The sequence below is a fragment of the Sceloporus occidentalis genome, unplaced genomic scaffold (genome assembly GCF_023333645.1).
Source record: "Sceloporus occidentalis isolate IW3139 unplaced genomic scaffold, rSceOcc1.0.p SCAF_3, whole genome shotgun sequence".
NCBI classification, from domain to species: Eukaryota; Metazoa; Chordata; class Lepidosauria; order Squamata; family Phrynosomatidae; genus Sceloporus; species Sceloporus occidentalis.
Window position 1 is genome coordinate 72822866 of NW_028316983.1, and position 19893 is coordinate 72842758.

At 39.3% G+C, this 19893-nt stretch overlaps 1 protein-coding gene across 1 annotated transcript in view; it reads left to right on the forward strand.

Moving 5' to 3' along the window:
• The window catches only part of ZSWIM5 (zinc finger SWIM-type containing 5), a 172616-nt gene that overhangs the window by 131521 nt on the left and 21202 nt on the right, over positions 1-19893 (forward strand). Inside the window, exons 3-5 of the mRNA XM_089518295.1 lie at positions 5504-5652; positions 8226-8376; positions 19710-19889. Of these exons, the coding sequence (XP_089374421.1) occupies positions 5504-5652; positions 8226-8376; positions 19710-19889 (480 nt within the window). The remainder of the gene's footprint in view (positions 1-5503; positions 5653-8225; positions 8377-19709; positions 19890-19893) is intronic.

The window sequence follows — 19893 nt, forward strand, 5'->3', positions numbered from 1 at the left end:
GGTGAGACAAGTTACTTTTTGGATTGCAACTGCTAGCACATCTCAGCCTGACTGGGGGATTCTGGGAATTCTAGTCCAAAACATATCTTCTCTAAGCTCTGCAGTTTACAAAGGGGAGGAAAACAACTCCACATTATTCAAGGCATTTTTGCCTCATTTTTAACTGGCTCCAAACTTGTGAGTTCTGTCAGCAGTGCTGAAGCTCAAGCTTTAAAGGTTCGCATCTCTTTAAAAAAATCATAGTTTAAAGCTGGCTGGAACATGTCTGTTAAAACTGATTTGAAACCAGATTTTGAAAATGGCAGACTTGCTGTATGAGCGACAATTGAAGCAGACCCGTGCCCTTCTCTTTGTTTAATCCTCAGTCAGCGTGGAGCAAAGATGGGAGAATTGCCCACTGTGTTTCTTGCATTACCATGTGCTGCTGGCTGACTAAACTACAAGTTAATATTGGCAGAAGGAAATTGACAGTACATTTTATTAATATTTGAACATGTCACAAATTCCATTGTTTACTCTGAAACATGTATATATTTTACCAGTATAATTTGTATCCTCTTATCATCAACTTTTCTGCCATGTGTATCACAGAGCCTCATATTAAAACATTTATTTATGAATCTCTAATACAAATGCAAAATAAATTATCTGATTATTAGTTAGACCCCCCCCCCCCCCCGCTTAACTGTGGAAATCTATGCTGTTTAATTAATGCCAAAGCCAAAACTCACAACTGAAAATTAAAAATAAAAACATAGTTAACACCCAGGGATTTAAATTTCTTCTTGGGCTTGCTTGATTTTGGAACATGGAGTCCAAAAAACAACAAACATTTCAAAAACCAACAAAATAATATTGGCTGTGTGTTTGTGCATGTTGCTCCTTAACATATTGTATATCAATATACAAAGAAAGGGCAAAAGTTCAATAATGACAGATTCTTATGCAGTGAGCCCTCCACATTTGCTGGGTATAAGGGCAGAGTACCTCATGAAAGTGGTAAAACCACAGGTTTAAATTTAAAATAAATAAATAAAAACCATAGAATTATGCAAGAGGACCTACAAATGCCTAGAGAAGTGTTTTCTCTAGGAATCTCTAGGTCCTCCAAGATGACTCTGTGGTCAAGTTCTGGTAGAGTTGTGCTGGAAGACCTAGAGATTGCTAGAGAGAACATATTAATCAAATCCACGAATGATCAAATCTGCAAAGTCAAAGCCAGAAATGTAAAGGGCCAGCTGTACTTCTTATTGAAATAAGGGTCCCTCAGGTTTCTATTAATGTAAGGCGGTAGTTCCCAAACGGTGCCCTTTAAGAGATTTTGGACTTCAGCTCCCGGAAGCCTCAGCCATGTTGGCCAGTTTCTGGGAGTCGAAGTCCAAAATCCCTTAAAGATCACAGTTTGGGGACCACTGACATAAGGGAACAGAATTCCAGAAACATTTCCCAGTTGCCTTTGGACACTGGCCCTCCCTGGCACACTAAAATCTCAAGCAAATTAATTTGCAACATAATCACCCACCGAAAGATGTTTTTTAGAATTGAATACTGCTGGCTATTTTGAAACTTGTACAGTCAGCCCTCCATATCCATGGATATTTTATCCATGGATTCAAGCATCCACGGCCTGAAAATATTTAAAATATATACCATTTCCAATAAGCAAACCTTGATTTTGCCATTTTATATAAGGAACAACATTTCACTATTCCATTGTATTTAATGGGATTTGAGCATCCACGGATTTTGGTATCCATGGAGGGTCCTGGAACCAAACCCCTGTGGATACCAAGGGCCCACTGTATTACCATTTGATTCCCCCCCCCACTCTCTTTATAAGGTGTAAACCATGCCACACAGCTTGCCTATCACGTCTCTTACACTAATTCTTTGAAAGAGAAGTGAGAATTATGGACTCCTCCAAATTTTGTTGGACTGCAACTCCCAGCATTCCTCACTGTTAACTATGCTGGCTAGGACTGTTGAGAGTTATACATGAACAACTTCTGGAGGGTTGCACAATTCCCATCCTTGATTTGGAAACATACTACAGCCTTTTCCAATACAGCCCCTCCCAGGTGTATTGCATTACAGATCCTATCATCCACAATCAGCATAGCCAGTGGGCTGCTGGCTAGGATGCTAGGACTTGTCATCCAAGCCATCTGGAGGTTGCTACATTGTGAACAGCTGATATTTTGTCCTACATGGAGTGTGGTAAAATGTTTTGCTGTATCCCCTCACTTACATCATTCTTGTGAAATTCCCTCCTGATTACAATATATTTTTTCTAGGTGCATTGTTAGAATACATTACTGTTGGTCATGAACAACAACATCTTGCCTATAGGGTGCAAGAATATAGTGCACTGAGAATAGTTGCTGGGATCATCAAGGGGTGTGACAAAGAAATGGAGCGACACTTTTGCCTGAGGTTTTGCATGTCACGTGCATCATCTGGAGGATCTAGGTGTCATTTACTAACCAGCAGTCTCTGAACAGGGAGTAGAGATGGAGATCAGCAGGATTCCAGTGAAGTAGACTGAACTGGAAAGTACGCTCGTCATTGCTTTCTTCTTTCTGCCTGTGTCTTGCTGTTCCAGGGATGACCCCTTTACTCACTGAAGTGTAGTAACAAGCATGAGGCAAATGGGTTAGAGTTCAGCAGAGCATGCTCCAGGCACCATGATTTTTCATTGTCATGGATTTTCATCCAGGAATTTCCATGCACTGAGCCAGCCTGGTGGAGGAACGTAGGCTTTGTTTTGTTTTGTTTTTGTTGTTATCTGATGTCAAACATCCAGATGCAGAGATGCTGATAGTTTCTACAAAGTAGCAGCATTGTTCAGGTCCCCACAAAGCTGCCTTTGAAGCATTTCAAAGGTTTGAAAATAGATTCTATTTTTCCCCTGCCTTGTGCAAATTGACTGCAACACAACAATGCAGAATGCTGTCTAATTTCATGGGAGTGCGCTACAACTGAGTGATTCATAAATATTGCTTTGTCCTCTCCCTGTACAAACTGCTCCCCCTTCTCCTTTTTTCTGGAGGCTTCAAAGAGGTGGGAAAAGAAAAGCTTGTCATCCTTCGTTTTTGAGCTTAGCTCCTTTTGACTCTGTAAGGATTTTCATACAGTCTGGTGGCATTAGGATCCTCTACAAGGAAGCAGTTAATTGTACAAGGCACATCAGCTAGGCTACCAGCTGTTCCTGCAAACCAATTGCATGCCTTGCATTGCTAAAATATAAGACTGAGAAATAAATAAATAAATAAGAGGCCCAGCATGCTTGTGGGTGTGGAAAAACAAATCAGAAATATTTTGAGAAACAAAAGGAAAGGAGCAGAGAGACATGGTGCATTGGAGAAGGGAAACAGAAGCTTGTTTCTTTTGAGTCCTGACTGTTCTTCCGTAAGAAAATACTCTGGTTGAGCATTTGAGAGTTTGGATCTTATCCTTGGAATGGCAAGCATTGCAGAAGAGTTACTGGCAGTTACTAAATGGTCTCAAGGGCCTCAGTTTATCTAAAGCAATGTGAGACATCTTAAACAGTAGCTAAAGCAAAATGATTCTTTTATGCCATTGGGAGCCAATCACTCAATTCCTAAGACTAATAATCTCAGAGACACCTCCTCAAATGCACTCAGAAGTAGACAGGTAGACAGACAGGCACGGGAATGCTACGTCCTGCCCACCATCCCCCAGAACACACTGATCATATGTGTGCATGGAGCCTCAGAGCCTTCCAGAAGTTAACTATCTGTGCATAGCGAAGCAGCCACCCCCATTTCTCCCCCTTCTGTTCTCTCCTGCTGCTGGATAAAGGCAAGAACAGAATTTCCCATCTGACAGCAGAAGGCTCAGCCATGGATATTCTTGCCATGGACAGTCAGGAAACAGTCTGTTACCTAGTACCAGTTCTACGGCTGGGAGATGAAATATTCCCTTCCCCAATTATTCTTGTTTTTTTCCCAAGGTGCTTTTAATGTTTCACTTTCCTGTTAACTAGGCTGGTAGAAGGTTAGCTATGTCTACTTAATAATTCATTTTCGTTTCATTTTAATCACTTAAAAGAGGCTTACATACCTGTCAATATGACTAGTGGTCCAGAGTGCCATGGGACAAGATACTGATTGTTCTGGGGTTACCTGTCCAGCCCTGTAACACCAAAGGCAGCCATTTTCTTCCAGGATAAAAACTGAGAAAAAGTGGTTGAAGAGAATGTTTACTATAGATCTTCCATAACCATCCTCACATTGTTTTGTCGCAGGTGGCGATCCTGCAACTGCTTTACACAACTTCTTGTGAGGCATCCATCTGAAATAATATCCCCACTGTCTACCGACTAGGAATAATTGTGTCAGAAGTATTGTATATGCCTTTTTCAAAACATGTCATGGATCCCAACTGCATCCCTGAATCTAGCAAGTGTATGTTGCTTATACCATATGTTGTTCACTGGGTGGTCTCAGGAACTGCACTGCTGAATCAGCACAAGAAGACTGCTTATTGGGACTCTGAACGATGGAAATTACAGTATATACATCTGCAGAGCATCTGGGGTGTCTAGTCTGTGGAATCCTTTCTGTGGCAGATGTGTAGCATCAGTCCAAATTTATGTGTTACAAAACAGCCCAGAAAGATTGACGCTCAATTTGATCCTAGCTCATTTCAAGAGCCACTGCACCGAGAATAAATGAATGACAATATAGACCTTTAATACCTTTTGTAGCATCATAGAGTTGAACTCTTCTCCTCCATTTTTGTTTGGTCTTTCATTCTATCATTTTGGACAGCTATTTGTAGATTGAGGCATTGTCTTCTTTATCTTGTTCAAGTTTATAGCATTCATTTTACCCATCCTTCAGAGTCGGATGCTTTTGTTTTTAAACTGTTGTTAACTAGAATCATAATATCATTTTAAATTGTTATAATTAATTAACTAGTCATATTTCTTCGGATGCTTTTACAATTAAATTCTTCCTGCCTGTTTTAAATTGATTTTATCATATGCCACCCTGAGATCTTGTGATACAGGGCTGGATAGAAATGTTTAAATAAATGAATAAAGGCCTGGTTTTAATGCCTCTCTGCTGTTTGCTCCTTACTGAAAATAAAACTTAGTTATGAAAACACTCCAGTGCTAGTTTATGAAAAGGGATGGGTATTGAGTTTTTACAATAAAACACACAAAGTCTGTAGAACAATGACAGAAACAACAACTAACTACAAGCACAAAGAGTATGTGTATGATGAATAGTTATTCTGCAGCAGAATAAAAAAATTAGTTCTCAGCAAGAGCCAGAGAGTCTAGTTTGTCAGTGCGTAGAGTATAAAAGGGATGGTTTTTAATCTCTCATTTGTCTTAAAAAAAACAGGAAGCACCATTTCGGAATGAATTCCATGGGATTCTTTTTGTACAGGTAGTTGGCTTGGAGTAATAGTTCCATCTTGATGATGCCTCTACTCATGGTTACTTATAATTGCTGGGATTTTCTTGCCACAGGTGCGCCGGATCCCACTGCAGGGGCCAGCATTGATGACGAGAATTGCTGGCATTTGGATGAGGAACAGGTTCGAGAGCAGGTGAAGCTTTTCCTCTCCCAAGGAGGGTACTATGGTTCTGGGAAACAACTCAATTCCATGTTTGCTAAGGTGAGCACTGACTTACTCCCCCCCCCCCCCAATTGCCTTGGCAAAGACTTTTTATGCATTTAATGTGAAAGATTATATTATACCTGGACTTTAGCAGATCTTTTCCCTATGAGGTGCAGCTTCTTGTGCTTTGAAGATTACAGCCCTTACTTTTTTGTAAAGGTTAGGCAGCATTTGCATGGTTTGTATTGCACTTGCTCATTGGCTCATGGATCTCAGAGGGAATGTTATAGGAAGCATCTTGCTTCCGATTAGTTTGCCAGATGATGTGCCTGTCTAGAGGAGCAGAAATGGACATATTTGGCAGTGCAGTCTTAGTAGCCTTGGAATGATGCAAAGATGAGGAAAACGCTTTGTTTCATTTCTATGTTCTGTCAAACTGACATTGTTTTCCTCAATACAGATCTCCAAAATTTTACCATGCAAAATATTATAGTTATTTTGAGTGTGTGAGTATGTACTACTTTATATAGTAGCTAGTATATGCAAGGTTTGTATGTGAATGACATGATACAATTAATTGTAACAAGGGATCATAGTCTTAATGCTTTGTATGCTTAACCAGACTGGGAAATGTGTATTGCAGCTTCTCTCAATTTCTGTCAATCCCCCAGTCAGCTCTAATTTAGGATGTATACATAATGCTATTTTGCTACTAACTGGAAATGGAAGTTCAACTTTCTAGTCTAAGACACCAGGTTTGGAAATACTGGTTTACTGTGGTCCAAAACACACTGCAGAAATAATCCAGTTTGAGACCACTTTAGCTGCCCTGTTTCAGTGCTAAGGAATTCTAGGAACTGTAGTTTTATGAGACATTTAGCCTTCTCTGTCAGAGAGCTCTGGTGCCACAATAAACTGCAATTCCCAGTTTTCCCTAGCACTGAGCAGGGCAGTTAAAGTAAGATTTTTTCTGCAATGTGTTTTTAACCTGTGTCTACTTTTATCAAGTAGAGGATAATTTGTTACAGGAATATAAATGCAAGGCACACAACAACAAAATACAGAATGATGAGGCGTAGACAGTTTTGAACATGTTAAGACTTCATTTGAACTATGGTTTATTTTCTTCTCTAGCCTCTGGCATTTCTCCTATACCATAGGATTGGAAGCTTGCCTTGCCAATTAATTGTACTTTTGTGTTCTGTCCAAACCTTAAATTATGGTTAATCTGAACTGTGGTTTATTAGAACAAGTAAATTGCATAGATCACTATTTGAAATGGGCTTGGTACTGAAAATTGTAATAAAAGTTAACTACATTTTTTCTGGATTTGGATATTCTGTACCCCTCAGCTATAGTTGATTAAAAATGGAAGATAAGTTTAGAGTCTCCATGTTCATTCCAGGGGAGTTGACAAGTCCAAATCCCATTCATATAATGATAAACCACATTTTATGGTAACATCTGAATGAAAACTTGATAGCATAGTTATTATTGACCTTCATAAAGGATCAAATACATTTGAATTAAAAACTTTTGTTCATCTGTATTTTAGTTACATAGAGCCTCAAGCAACCATGGTATACAGGCAGCTGCAAAATATATGCCCATAGTTTTCAGGTGTTCAAATTTGCAGTTTATGGCCAACATCATGTTGGAAACTCCCTTTAATACCAAATGATGGGTCCATTACTCTTTATGGATGGGAGAAGAATGGGATAAGCGTGGGATGATCTTCCCCCTTGAAATACCACAGGTTAAGAATGGGAGCAATCCACTTTGCTCCTTTGTGTGATAATCTCCACAGCCAGAATTGCCAACTCCCAGCTATAGGGGAGGAAGGACTTTAATATAAATTCTTTATTTACAAATTATTAAATATACAAAATTAAATCATTACATTCATATCCAGCAAACCGACTATTTCACGCATAACATCTCACATACATAAAATAATGCACATAAATTCAGACATTCCTACATACATATATCAAACAAAAGACAACAACACTCCCTTCATAAACTTTCCCACCTGCCTCTCTCTTAATTCATTCCCTTCTAGTCTCATCCTTAACCTTTCTTTCATCTTCCATTCCTTTTTTCCCTCTGCCTCTTATTCTCTCCATCCACATCCTTTTTTCACAAATATCCACCTCCACCCTTACTCTGGGGGAGGCCGGACTTTGGAGGCTCACTAACGCGCCTAAACCTTGCACAAGGTCTGTATTTAAGTCATAACTTGGGTATGATGGGTATAGTCCACTCCGAAAGATGAGTGTGGGAATTACCACCTGGCCACCGGTCTTCCATGCTGCTTCTGATAATTGTAGATTTTACAGGCTAAGACCAGCATTATCTCCCTGTCTCTTGGTTTTCAGGGAAGAGATCCCTCACCTGGGATTACCATGTTCGCCTTGAAATGATTGGAGCTTAAATTAGGCAGAGTGTACTTGCAATGACACATCTTCACAAATATTCAGGCAGCATGTTATCAAATGCCTTGGGGAAGTACATACATCCACTGAGTTAATCCTTGGTTACCTGAAACATGCAAGAAGCCTATCCTTGTTTCCATTTAAATCCAGTCACCATGTAGATAAAAGTTCTTGCCCTTTCCTTCTGTTCTGTAGGTCCGTGAAATGCTGCGCATGAGAGATTCCAATGGAGCCAGGATGCTGACGCTAATCACTGAACAGTTTATGGCAGACCCACGGCTTGCTCTGTGGAGACAGCAGGGGACAGGCATGACAGACAAATGCCGACAGCTCTGGGATGAGCTGGGTGAGTTTCTGTGTCTCTCTGGAGTTCGATTAGGGAGGTCAGTTTGCCCAACAGTTAGTGATGGAGTAGGCCAGAGGGAACCCTTGCAGAACACAAATCCAAAAGGCTGCTGGACATTTTTTGATGTGTTGTGGGCAGATGGCTTCTGGGGCCAGTTAGAAGCTGTACAGAGCTAGGAATGCATATTCCACAGAATAGCAGGTATAATAAGAGAGAGAAAACTGGGGGAAACTTTTTTCTTTTTTTAAGAAGCATTGGAAACTAAGATCTTCTCCACTGCCTGCTGCCTGATTCCCTTTGTAAGAGCAGATGCAAGGACTGAACATGGGATATTTTGTGTTCAAAGCATATGTTTATGGTCCCTCCTCAAAGTATTGTTCCCCAACCCAGTTCTTCTTTTTCTCCTGTGCATTGGCTTGTCTGAATATTTAATAGCTGGTTTTGAAAAAAATGTTTGCTCTCCTTTATTTGCTCAGTAGTACATAGAGTACATTGCTTGCCTGAAGGCCACACCTCTGCCTTTTGGTAGGCAGGATAAATGACTGCCACTGTTAGTTAGTGTGGTAGAGGGCTCTAGGCTGCCATGCAGATAGGCCATTTGAATTTTGCTTGTGGCTTAAAACTGAGGAAGAGCTTTATATTTTAAGACAATCTGCCATAACCTTTCATTTGGGAGATGGTGGTTGCATTTGGACATAAACCATGTTATCTTGATGGGAATGAGAAGCCACAAGCCTTCGGCTCTTATGCATACCCTCCCCATTTTGAGAGATGGGAAGCTTTTTCTTTTTGTTTTTTATTAACCAGAATTTAGGGCTACATCAAAAGCTTACTGTAATTATCGTTTGTTGAAAGAAGCCATCTTCAAAATTCTTCAAAGCTATGTTTTGACCTTGGTTTGTTTTGATATACCAAAGCATAAAATTAACCATAGTTTTATGCAAATAGATCTTGTAGCACCTTTGAGACTAACTGTGCAAAAGAAGTTGTTGTATAAGCTTTTGTAGATTGGGTCTATTTACTCAGATGCTTTTTAGCTTGTTGTGTTAGAATGGGGTACAGGCACCTCCTGGAGTTTCCATAGCTGTCAATCCCACATATTAAAGCCATGTGCTGACAATCAGTAATAGGGAATAGTGAAGGTACTTGGCAAACATGGGCAAGAGAGGAATGGGGAGGGAGGGAAGGAAAGAGTGATTCAGGGGCTCATTCATGAGAGCAGAAACTCTTATGGCAATAACAGATTTATGATAGCATGAGTTTTTGTGAAAAAAAATCCACTGCCTCGGATGCATGAACTAAAATATTAGCTATGTATGATGCAGATATATACACATTGTACATGGTAAGAACTGGGGTGAGAATGAAATTAGACACAGAACATGCATCTGAGTAAATTGTCAAATGATGGTTTAGCAAGTACCAGGTAGCATGGAAAGGAATAAGAGTGTGCGAGTCTGAGGCTTGTTCATATGGTGCCACACCTGAACCCAATCCTATTTTTCTCATTTTTTTGCTCTTCTCCAAAAACTGGTCCAATACTCAACAGTAAACAAAGAAAATACATAAACAGTCTCCAGACAGATTAAGGTCAAGCTGTAGTCCAACTGTTTTCAATCTTCTTCTCATAATTAGGATCTAATCTTCAGTATTAGTGCACGGTGATTAAAGCTCCAAAGTTTCTTGTGCTATCAGAGTATTAGCTGTCCTTTTGTGCTTCAACTCCTCTATGAATTCTGTTTTAATACAAATGTCTGAAATTTACCAAGAATAAAATCACTCTCTTTAACATCAGTTTCTATTCAAATTAAAAATGTAGTGATTCTTAGGTACAGTACTATATAGTTCAGCATGAAATCAAATGGAAGCATAGTTTGAAATGGTCAGCTTTAAAAAAAAACACAAGTCCTCAAGATCAGTAAGGATTTAGGGCCTTTCTAGATGGTTAAGAAGATAATTACTAACTTGGCCTCCCCATCTTCTGGAAATGGTTAGTGAAGCCTTATTCACGGAAAATAGTCCAGGCTTGTTGGTCATCTCAAAAAAACACTAATGCATTCTACAGCTATGGAAAGGGCAAGCATACAGTTGTAATGAAGTTAGAAGAGGAAGAGACAGCAAGTGTTTATGGAAATGTTGAGCACTGCAGGATGGGTGGGGCAGGCTTCCCCCCCCCCCCAAAAAAAAAAAACCCAAAAAAACCCTGATCTGGCATGACATGAATAAGTCTCATTCCAAAGGGGTAGCCATATTAGCCTGTTTCAGCAAAATAACAAAGAGCATTTTGTTACCTTTAAGGCTAAGAGATTTATTTCAGCAGGAGTTTTCACCGATTACATCATTTTATCTGATCAAGCAAACTGGAGTCTGGGCAAAACATATGAGAAGGAGATATGGGAATGCTTGAACCAGAGGTTTATTCTTGTAGTGCCAAAAAAGTTTGGCATTCTCTAAAAACTGAGCAATTATGTTCTTGAATTAACCAAATCAGTTGCAAAATGCAGCATTTCTTATTTATTTTATTTTATTTATATCCCTCTGTTCGCCCAGCACTGGACCCAAAGCAGCTCACATCAAGCTGAAAACAGCTTAACATCAAGTTAAAAACTTTTCTTGTGGTCATTCTTGGCTCCATCTTAGGGTAGTGCACTTCTAATATCCTGTTCTCAAGGAATGTCTGCACAGCAGAGGGAGAATCATGGAAGTTATTCTACTAGACACACTCACAGTTCATGTTAGTAACAGAGAGGCTTGTTAGATTTATGTTGTATATGAACAAATGCCCTCTATGGCTTTACAGATATTACTGTGGAACTCTGATAAAATCTATCCATGGAACACCACTGTCTTAAGTGGTTGATTTCAAGTGTACCTTTTATTAATTTGTAGTCACTTTGATATATTACAGGCTGAGTATCCCTTATCTGGAATTCTGAAATCTGAAATATTCCAGAATTGTCTACATAAGTGGCTGAGATAGTGACATCTTTGCTTTCTGATGATTGGGCGCACACAAACTTTGTTTCATGCATAAAATTATTAAAACTATTGTATATAAAATTACCTTAAGGCTATGATAGATAAACAAATTTCTTGTTTAGATATGTGTCCCCTTTCCAAGATATCCAAAATCTAAAACACTTCTGATCTCAAGCATTTTGGGCAGACTCAGACTGTATTTTGAAAGAGGTTAGAGGAAAGAAATTTATTTGGATATCTTACCATCTATTAAATATATAGGCAAGACTCTGTTTCAATGGTAAAGCACATAAGGTCTCAGGTTCAGTTTCTACCATCACCAGCTAAAAGGCACAACACAAATAACTCTGCCCATGACCTTAGAAAATGTTACTGGACAGTGTAGGCAGTACAGGTGGGTGGGCCAGTACTTCAAGGCAGCTTTGTCTGCTGAAGATGAAATGGGGAATCCAATTATGCAATGACATAAATAGTAGTGTTGATTGCTTGGGCTTCATCCTATGGAATCCTGGGATTTGTAGGTTGTTGTAACACCAGAGCTCTGACAGAGAAGGCTAAATATCTCACAAAACTACAACTCCCACACTTCCATAGCATTGAGCCTTGGCAGTTAAAGCCATATCAAACAGCATTAATTCTGCAATGTAGATGCAGTAGCCTGAGACTAGTTTATACATTACCTCTCCGATGTGAGCTCTGTACAGAACCTTGTTTCCATGGTAGTGGGCCATGAAAAATTATAACATTTAAATACAGTTAGCCCTCCGTATGTATCCACAGTCTGCATCAACAGATAGCTTGAAAACACATTTTTAAAATTTCTAAAAGGCAAAGCTTGATTTTGTCATTTTATCTAAGTGATTTCATTTAGTATACCATTCTACATAATGAGACCTGAGAATCCAAGGAATGTGATGTCCACAGGGGGTCTTGGAACCAAATCCCAGCAGATACCAAGGGCTCACTGTATATTTCTTACACTGTACTGTCATCTAGTCACTGTGATGTAGTCTAAAAGGAGAAGTATATACATTTTAAAAGGACATAGAGAGACAAGTTGTGAAGGGCCTTAGCATACCTGTGCTGCCATTGGGAGGAATGTGTGAGTGCTGATGTGCATAATCCGCACAATTTTATGGTGCATGACAAAGTGCATTTAAGCACAACACATTAAGAAGAACCCCTTGGCAACTCTTATGTAAGTGTAGTAACATTTAGAGTAGCCCAAACACAGTCAGGTGTGAATAATACTAAATAAATTCCCTGAGCTGGAGCACAATCCTTACTGGCTAAGGACTGAGCAGAGCCAACACTAGACCAGCTGCTTTTGTGCTGAACTCAGATCCTTCAGCCTACTAGTGTTGGAAATTACTTAAGACTACCTTCAACATGTTCTAGGTTTGTGCTACTGTTGTGGCTGTGTCCATTGGCCTGAGGTGATCTGAGGCTAATTTAACTTGGCTTCTTCCTTATCTGCTTCTTCTCCATCCTTTCACTGACTTCCATTGGTAGATATTAGCCAGCAGAGTCATTCTGCCAATAGACTGATCTGTTGGTTGATCTCTGAGATCATCCACTAGGGATATAAATCTCAATTATTTCATCTTCTCATGTGTAGTATTTTGCCTGTTTTCACATGTTCAGAACTGTTGCAAAGGAATTATTGTGCAGAGAAAAATGAGTTTTGGGTGTTGTTATTGTTTTGTACAAACAAAATCTGTACAGGAGACTGTTTTCTATGCAGGAACCTCCTTCTACACAACAAACAGGGTTTAACACAAAAATTCATGTGTTTCCTCTGCAGAATAATTCCTCTGCAACTTTCTGAGACTTTCAAACACCAGAAAAAAATTGAAAAAATTTCTTGCTAGCCTATTATTCTTTCCAGCTGTTGGGAAATCCATCTTTGAACCTGGGAATGAATGATTACGAATATTACTTCTATTATTTCAAGAAGAGCATTTCTGCCAATATCTGGAGATTTCTACCAGCAGCAGAAATTTGCGACTAATCCTAATTCCCTACAGGTAGTGCGTATTTGAATTAGGATTGCACTATTTTTCAGTTAGTAGAGAGTAACAACTTTACCTAAAATACACTGTACTTCAAAAAGGATAGGTCTTCAAAATCCAGACAAAAGGCAACATATTTCTCAAAAACTGCTCACAGTTCAGCCCCCTAACTAACTGAAACAGCACACAATGAGGGCCAAGTGGGGATAGGACAGATGATGACTGCCCTAAATGGGGTCAAGTTAAGTAGCTCATGTTGCAGGGCTGGTCCCACCAGTAGTCTTAGTGAAGTGATCACCTCGCGAGGCAGGATAGTGGGAGCATCTCATTTGCCACATCTTCATATCTTAGAAGGACCTTTGCTGCTCTGGAGAGTGGTTGCCACTACTTTTCTAAGGACCTCCAAGGTTGGTCTCTGATGATGGCCTTCATCTTCCTCTGGCTGCACTCCTCCATTGGGTCAGAGAGTGGTACCAACACATTTCCTCATTTTCAGTATGCCAGCCTCCTCCTTTGGGTGGTGGATGGGTGGGAATGTGGTTGTTATGTTCATCTCCCTATTAGGCAGGCAGGTGGGGCACTACTAGCAGCTCCTTACCTTCTGCAATTTCAGAGTGGGGTATGTAGCCGCAGCAGCCTTCTCAAGTGGTGTCTGCTGGGGGGACACAAATGTCATCTCTGCCACCTCATTCTTCATCTACTCAGGTGGGGAGTGGGGTGAACACCACCACTATGCCCCCATTTAGTGTGTGTGTTTGGTGGTGGTGGGCTGGAATGTGAAGTAATTGTGTTTGGTTTCCTGCTTTAAAGCAGCAGGAAAGTCTGGGTCACTCCTGCAAGCTGCCACTTGTTTAAGAAGAAGTTTAGATCTTTCATGAAATAAGATCTTGTGTTGGAAATACTATTTGACATCTGCCCATTGTGAATAGAATACAGTGGTTCTTGCTCCATATTCTTTAAAGTGTGTCAGTCTGCTTCTGTATTGAACGTAACAGAAGGTGTTACTCTGGATGACTAGTAGTTTGTTTTGCTTGGATATTTATGGGCCAAGATTTAGGATATGATTGGGGATTGAACACCTGCCCAATTTGTCATTATGAATCAAGAGCTCAGGGATGTATTCACATTACTCGCATACATTTCAGGAAGCAAGTGTGGGCAACTGTAATCTGATCCACTTCCTTCCTTGCTGAAGCAAGGAATTCTAAGACTCATTTCAGTGGCACATCCTGCATCACAAATGTGCACCATATTGTCAGAGTTTAGTATTGTTATGTCTACTTGTCATCTTTTGGATCTAACCCACATTTGATGGAATGTGCTCCATTAATCCTGCTGCCATTTCCTACAAGTGTTGAACAAATCTCACAGAATTTAGGAACATACATATGTTGTAGGGTATGTTAAAACCTTCTTTGTACAGTTCTGGTTGTTGTTGCTAAAACAGTTTGCTTTTATGTATAAACCCAAATACTGCCCTGGGAATCCTTGCTTTTCTGCTTCCAAATCTGACCACTTGTTGTCATTTTTCATGCTGTCCCATATTACACATGTGCACATTTAACTTGGAAATAAATATACAGTCAAATTTGTATGGTTACAGTCAAAGGAAAGACATCTGCATATGTGTAAAGTGAAGCTGATGGGAGTGATTGTTGCTTGAACAAGAGACAATTTGTCTTTCTGCAAGCATTCACAGATATTTCTTGTTAAAGCAAGATCTGTACCATCTTACAACTTTCATGATGTATAATGTGCTTTGTCAGGTAGAGGGAGTATAATCCAGAACTTCAGGTATGTATACAGTGCTCACAACTGAAGGTGCAGTATTGACAGTCAGCCTCCCATTCCCAACCATAGAGAATGAACGTTTGTGTATGTGTACACACAAAAACATATTATACTTATGCATATTATACTCCCTGTACTTCTTGAAGTTCATAATAAATTGATGTTTAAGGTGCTACAGGACTCTGCTGTTTTACCTGCAACACTTCTACCATTTCCTCCAACTTTACCTTGCAAATATGCTCTCACAAATCCAAGGCTATCCCTTTGGAGATATTTTCTGTGTTGGTTCTGCCAGTCAGCTGTAGAGTACCTTCTGGGGAAAGCATTGTATATTCCCAAGTATAAACAATTGGAATCTAAATGTACAGATGATGTAATTTCTCCACAACAGACATAGAGCTTTGATATATGGATTGTGCTCCATGCATGAATAACAAATACTAATTTATTCTCCAAGAAGCAATGTTGTGTTTATATAAGGGCTCGGGCCTTATCAGGGTTTTGAATGATCAGTAGGACTGGACAGTGATACTATGAGGCTGTGTTTCCGTGTGCTGACACATGTTCTATCTTGTTCATTATCCTTTCTTTTGACAGTAACTAGTACCAGATTTCCAAGGAACATGAACAAGGAACAGGGCAATTAGAGAGCAGCCTCTCCCCTGTCATTCACTTCCAGCAGTCTGAGGTTTAGATCAGCTGTTTTGTATAAACCCAAAGGCAAACTTTAAAAACCTGCCACCCAGGAGCCAGATCTATGAATTACTTTATGCTGAGTATGGTGGCACTCTCCCAGCCCTTTATCAAAAGAACTGACACTTTAAACTGGCAGCTTTGGGAAAGCAGCCCTGCTGCAGGCCATTGAACTCCATGGGAAGACTTGCCAGCTGGGAGACTTCAAAAGCCCAGATCTATAGAGCTGTGCTTTTTTTTTTCCTGTAGGAGGGAAGGAAAGAAACTCTTAGAAGTTCAAGGATGACTGTCCTGTGTTTGTGGTTGGGCCCCCAAAGGAAATGCCAGGAAATACCCCAAACTGTTCCATGGTGTTACTGTTCATAATTCAATAAAAGGAGGGGGCCTTCCTGTTTGGGCTCCAAGGGCATGTGGGAAGGTCTGAGCAGTTTAGAAACGGGGCTGTGGAGGGTGATTAAACAAGGCTCTTGTCAGCCTTTAATCACAACCTGCACAATTTTCAGCCTACTGTGGAAAAGGCATTTCACCAGCCTGTAAAGGATAGGTGCATAGGTGCTATGCAGTGTCCCTGTTTTGGCTTTGAGATTCATAGGAGATTCATAAGGTTCTGTTGTTGTCAGGATTAATTTGGTTTCGGAGATAACATATTACACAGGCCTGCTGTAGTTTTTGGCAATGAGAGGAACAGTTCCTCCACTCACCTGGTGAGTTCTGAACAGAGATAGAGGAGAAATTTGAGCAGTTCATGTTTGGTGAAGGATTGTTCCATTTGCATTTCAGTGAAAATTAGCTTAATTGCCACTTTTCAGAGCTGAATACAGTTCCTGAACAAGAAGGCTGAACATTTTTTAATGAAATGCAAAATAAATAATACCTAATATAATAAATAAATAATTTTTTAAAACCATTCAAGACTGTGGCTATTTCAAACACTGCTAGCGAAAAAATCTAAATCTTTCAAAAAATGCATATCAAACCTGTTTATTCATTGAAAATGTACACATGTCAAAAAGTGCACAAAAATGTGCAGAAGAATAGGTAAAAATATTTCTAAAGACTAAAAAAATCCCTGCAGATTGATGCAGAACTGGGAACAAAAATTAAGCTATGACTAAAAGGATGCTTGTGCATCCCTAGTAAGCACAAAGAACAAGGATGGGCAAAGTATATAACTGGCCCTATGAACAATTAAGTTCAAATGAGAAAACACAAAGGAGGAACAGTAGAAGAATGCTTAAGTGCCTTTTAGATTAGACATCATGGTATAATTTTGGTTTTCTGCATGAGCTTTCAGAAACCTATTTCATTAGATGCAGTAATGGGCAGAAGAAGGTGAGAGTCAGTTACAGGCAAAAAGAGAGGGAACATTCCATTTTCATTTATGTCTGTAGTATACAGGCGGTACTAAGCAAATCATGAAAAAGTGAGGATAAGTACAAACGGTGTATCTCTGTAATGTGCATAAAAACCATAATCTCTCTTCAAAGCAAAATTGATGGAAAGAAATTTTAGTAAGAATTCCTGTTCTCCTGACTCTTTCTATTCATCCCCCTGCTTTTATTTTCTTTGGAATGGGTATCCAGAGATTTGCATCTTAAGGGATATTAAAATATGAACTAAAAGTAATGTTTGGGGTATTTACATTGAATTTGTGTATATTCAATGTAAATACTTTATTGTACCCTTTCCTGTATTGTTATGTATTATTTATATGTATTATGCTATTATTTCTTAGATTGTTCACCATGGGCAGGTTTACTTTATCTATTTTATTGTTTGTATGTACAGCGCTGTGTAAATCTACAGTGCTATATAAATAAAGCATAATAATAATAATAATAATAATAATAATAATAATAATAATATATTCAGCCTTTCCCTTAACATCAGGTTCATTTGTCTAATACATACTGTCAGAGAGTACTTCATACACAATATTAATATAGAATGTTAGATGAAATGCATATGTGTCAATACATAATATTAGGTATAGATGATATACAGATGTAAATGTCCTGCATATGATGAATGGCACCATTTTGGCCACAAATTACACTGTTGCTATTGATTAAGGGGCACAGTTGGCATTTGGATCTGTTTCCTAGCTCAGAATGAAGGGACTGCCTTTCATCCTTAGTGAGTACTTGTTTAAGATGAGGAGATTGCTTATATCTAAGCATAGACTTCCCTTCAGTTGCATTTCTGAGAGTTGGATCATTCTCACTCATTGATTGTAGGAGTCTTATGATTAATTGAAAAGCTCTTGTGGGGAGCTGTTATTGTTTACTAGTACTGTTATGTCCTGTTAATTATCCTGAGTGGTTTGATGGCGTAATCAAACCTGATGAATTGTGCTGGGTTTTAAAATCTGGTTAATCACTGCATTAGGGTTGTATTTCAGATTAAGGAAAGCTTGTCTTAATTTATCTGGTTCGTTATGATTATGCAGATCTGTGGTTGTAGTATACGACACACTTAAACGTATATGACATACTTCATTATATGGTGAGGAGCAGAGCTTTGAAAAGTTATTTTCTTTGAAAAACTCTGATTTCTTGAGCCATTTTACTGGCTGTATTTCAAATTAAGGAAAGCTTGTCTCCGATTATCTGGTTCATAACTGCCCATGCTAGCTGAGGAATTGTAGAAGTTGTAGTCTAAAGCAGTAACTTTTCCAAATGCTGGTTGAAGGTGGCATCTATTGGCATGGAGGTATGGTTTACCTAAGGAACCTTTTTGTATTGGGAATAAAGCCTTGGACAAATGTTATTGTAAAGAAAGAGGTTTTTTTTAATAAAAAATAGTACAGTTGGCCATTCGAATCCACAGGGACTTGGGTCCAGGAGTCCCTGCAAATGTAAAAAATGCAGATAATCACACCTTGTATTAATAAATGGTGGCAACGTGAATGCACACATTTCTGTATTTCATGTTCGTGATGCCACCATTTAATAATATCGGGTGTGATGATCTGTGAATGATGGAATTCACTGATCTGAATGGATCTGAAAGGCCAGCTATACTTTCTTGAAAGAGCCTTACAAAGAAAAGGGTAGGTTTGTGAATAAAAACAATTCTAGTGAGAATAAACACATTTCGCTGGTTGCAGATGATCTTGAGGATCAGAAGGAGGAACTTAGTGGAACATTCCTAGGGTCTCTGTTTTGTGTCTTCTGGAAGAAAGGATTTAAGTAGTTTTCCTTCTGCCTGTGGTGTTGCTTTTCTGCACAAAAGTATAAACCTGAACTCTGCCAAAGTACTGAATATATATTTCCTGTTTCTTACAATTATCCATTCTGACCTCTGCTGTTTTAGAGATTTTGGCAAGATCATCATAATGCTCTAATACTGTTTTTATGCAGTGGAACAAACCAAACATGTATAGAGTTGAAATCAGGTAGTTGTTCTAACTCTTGGTTTTGCTGGTCCATGTTCAAGCAGACTTTGATGTATAAAGTTCAAATAGTAGGTTTGTCCTAATAGGTGGAGTCTCCCTCCTTGGAGGTCTTTAAACATAGGCTGGATGATCATCTGTCGAGGATGTTTTGACTGAGAGTTCCTGAATAGCAGGGGGTTGGACTGGATGGCCCTTCTGGTCTCTTCCAACTCTATGATTCTATGACAGAAATATGGTAATCTCACATGCATGTACAGTTGTTGCTTCTCCATTTCCATCTCACCTGAATACAGTGCCACTTCATGATGGGAGATCTTTTCCCCCACTTAGTTATTTCCTTTTAGAAATGCTCTCTTCTTGCCTCAAAGATGACACAGAAGTTTCTGAAACTTTCTTTCTGCTCCTGCCAAATATTGTTGAATAGCTATTTCTACATTTCTGCACTTGGTTCACTTTTATAGGTGCCCTGTGGGTATGTGTTGTGTTAAATCCACACTGCACTCTCGAAGAGAAGGCATGCTGGCTGCGACAACTTCGGAAGTGGGGAGATATGGAAGTCTGTCCACTTGAGGATGGGAATTATGGCAACGAACTTCCCAACATCACTAGCGCACTGACGCAGAACTCCAGTCACAGACAAAGTAA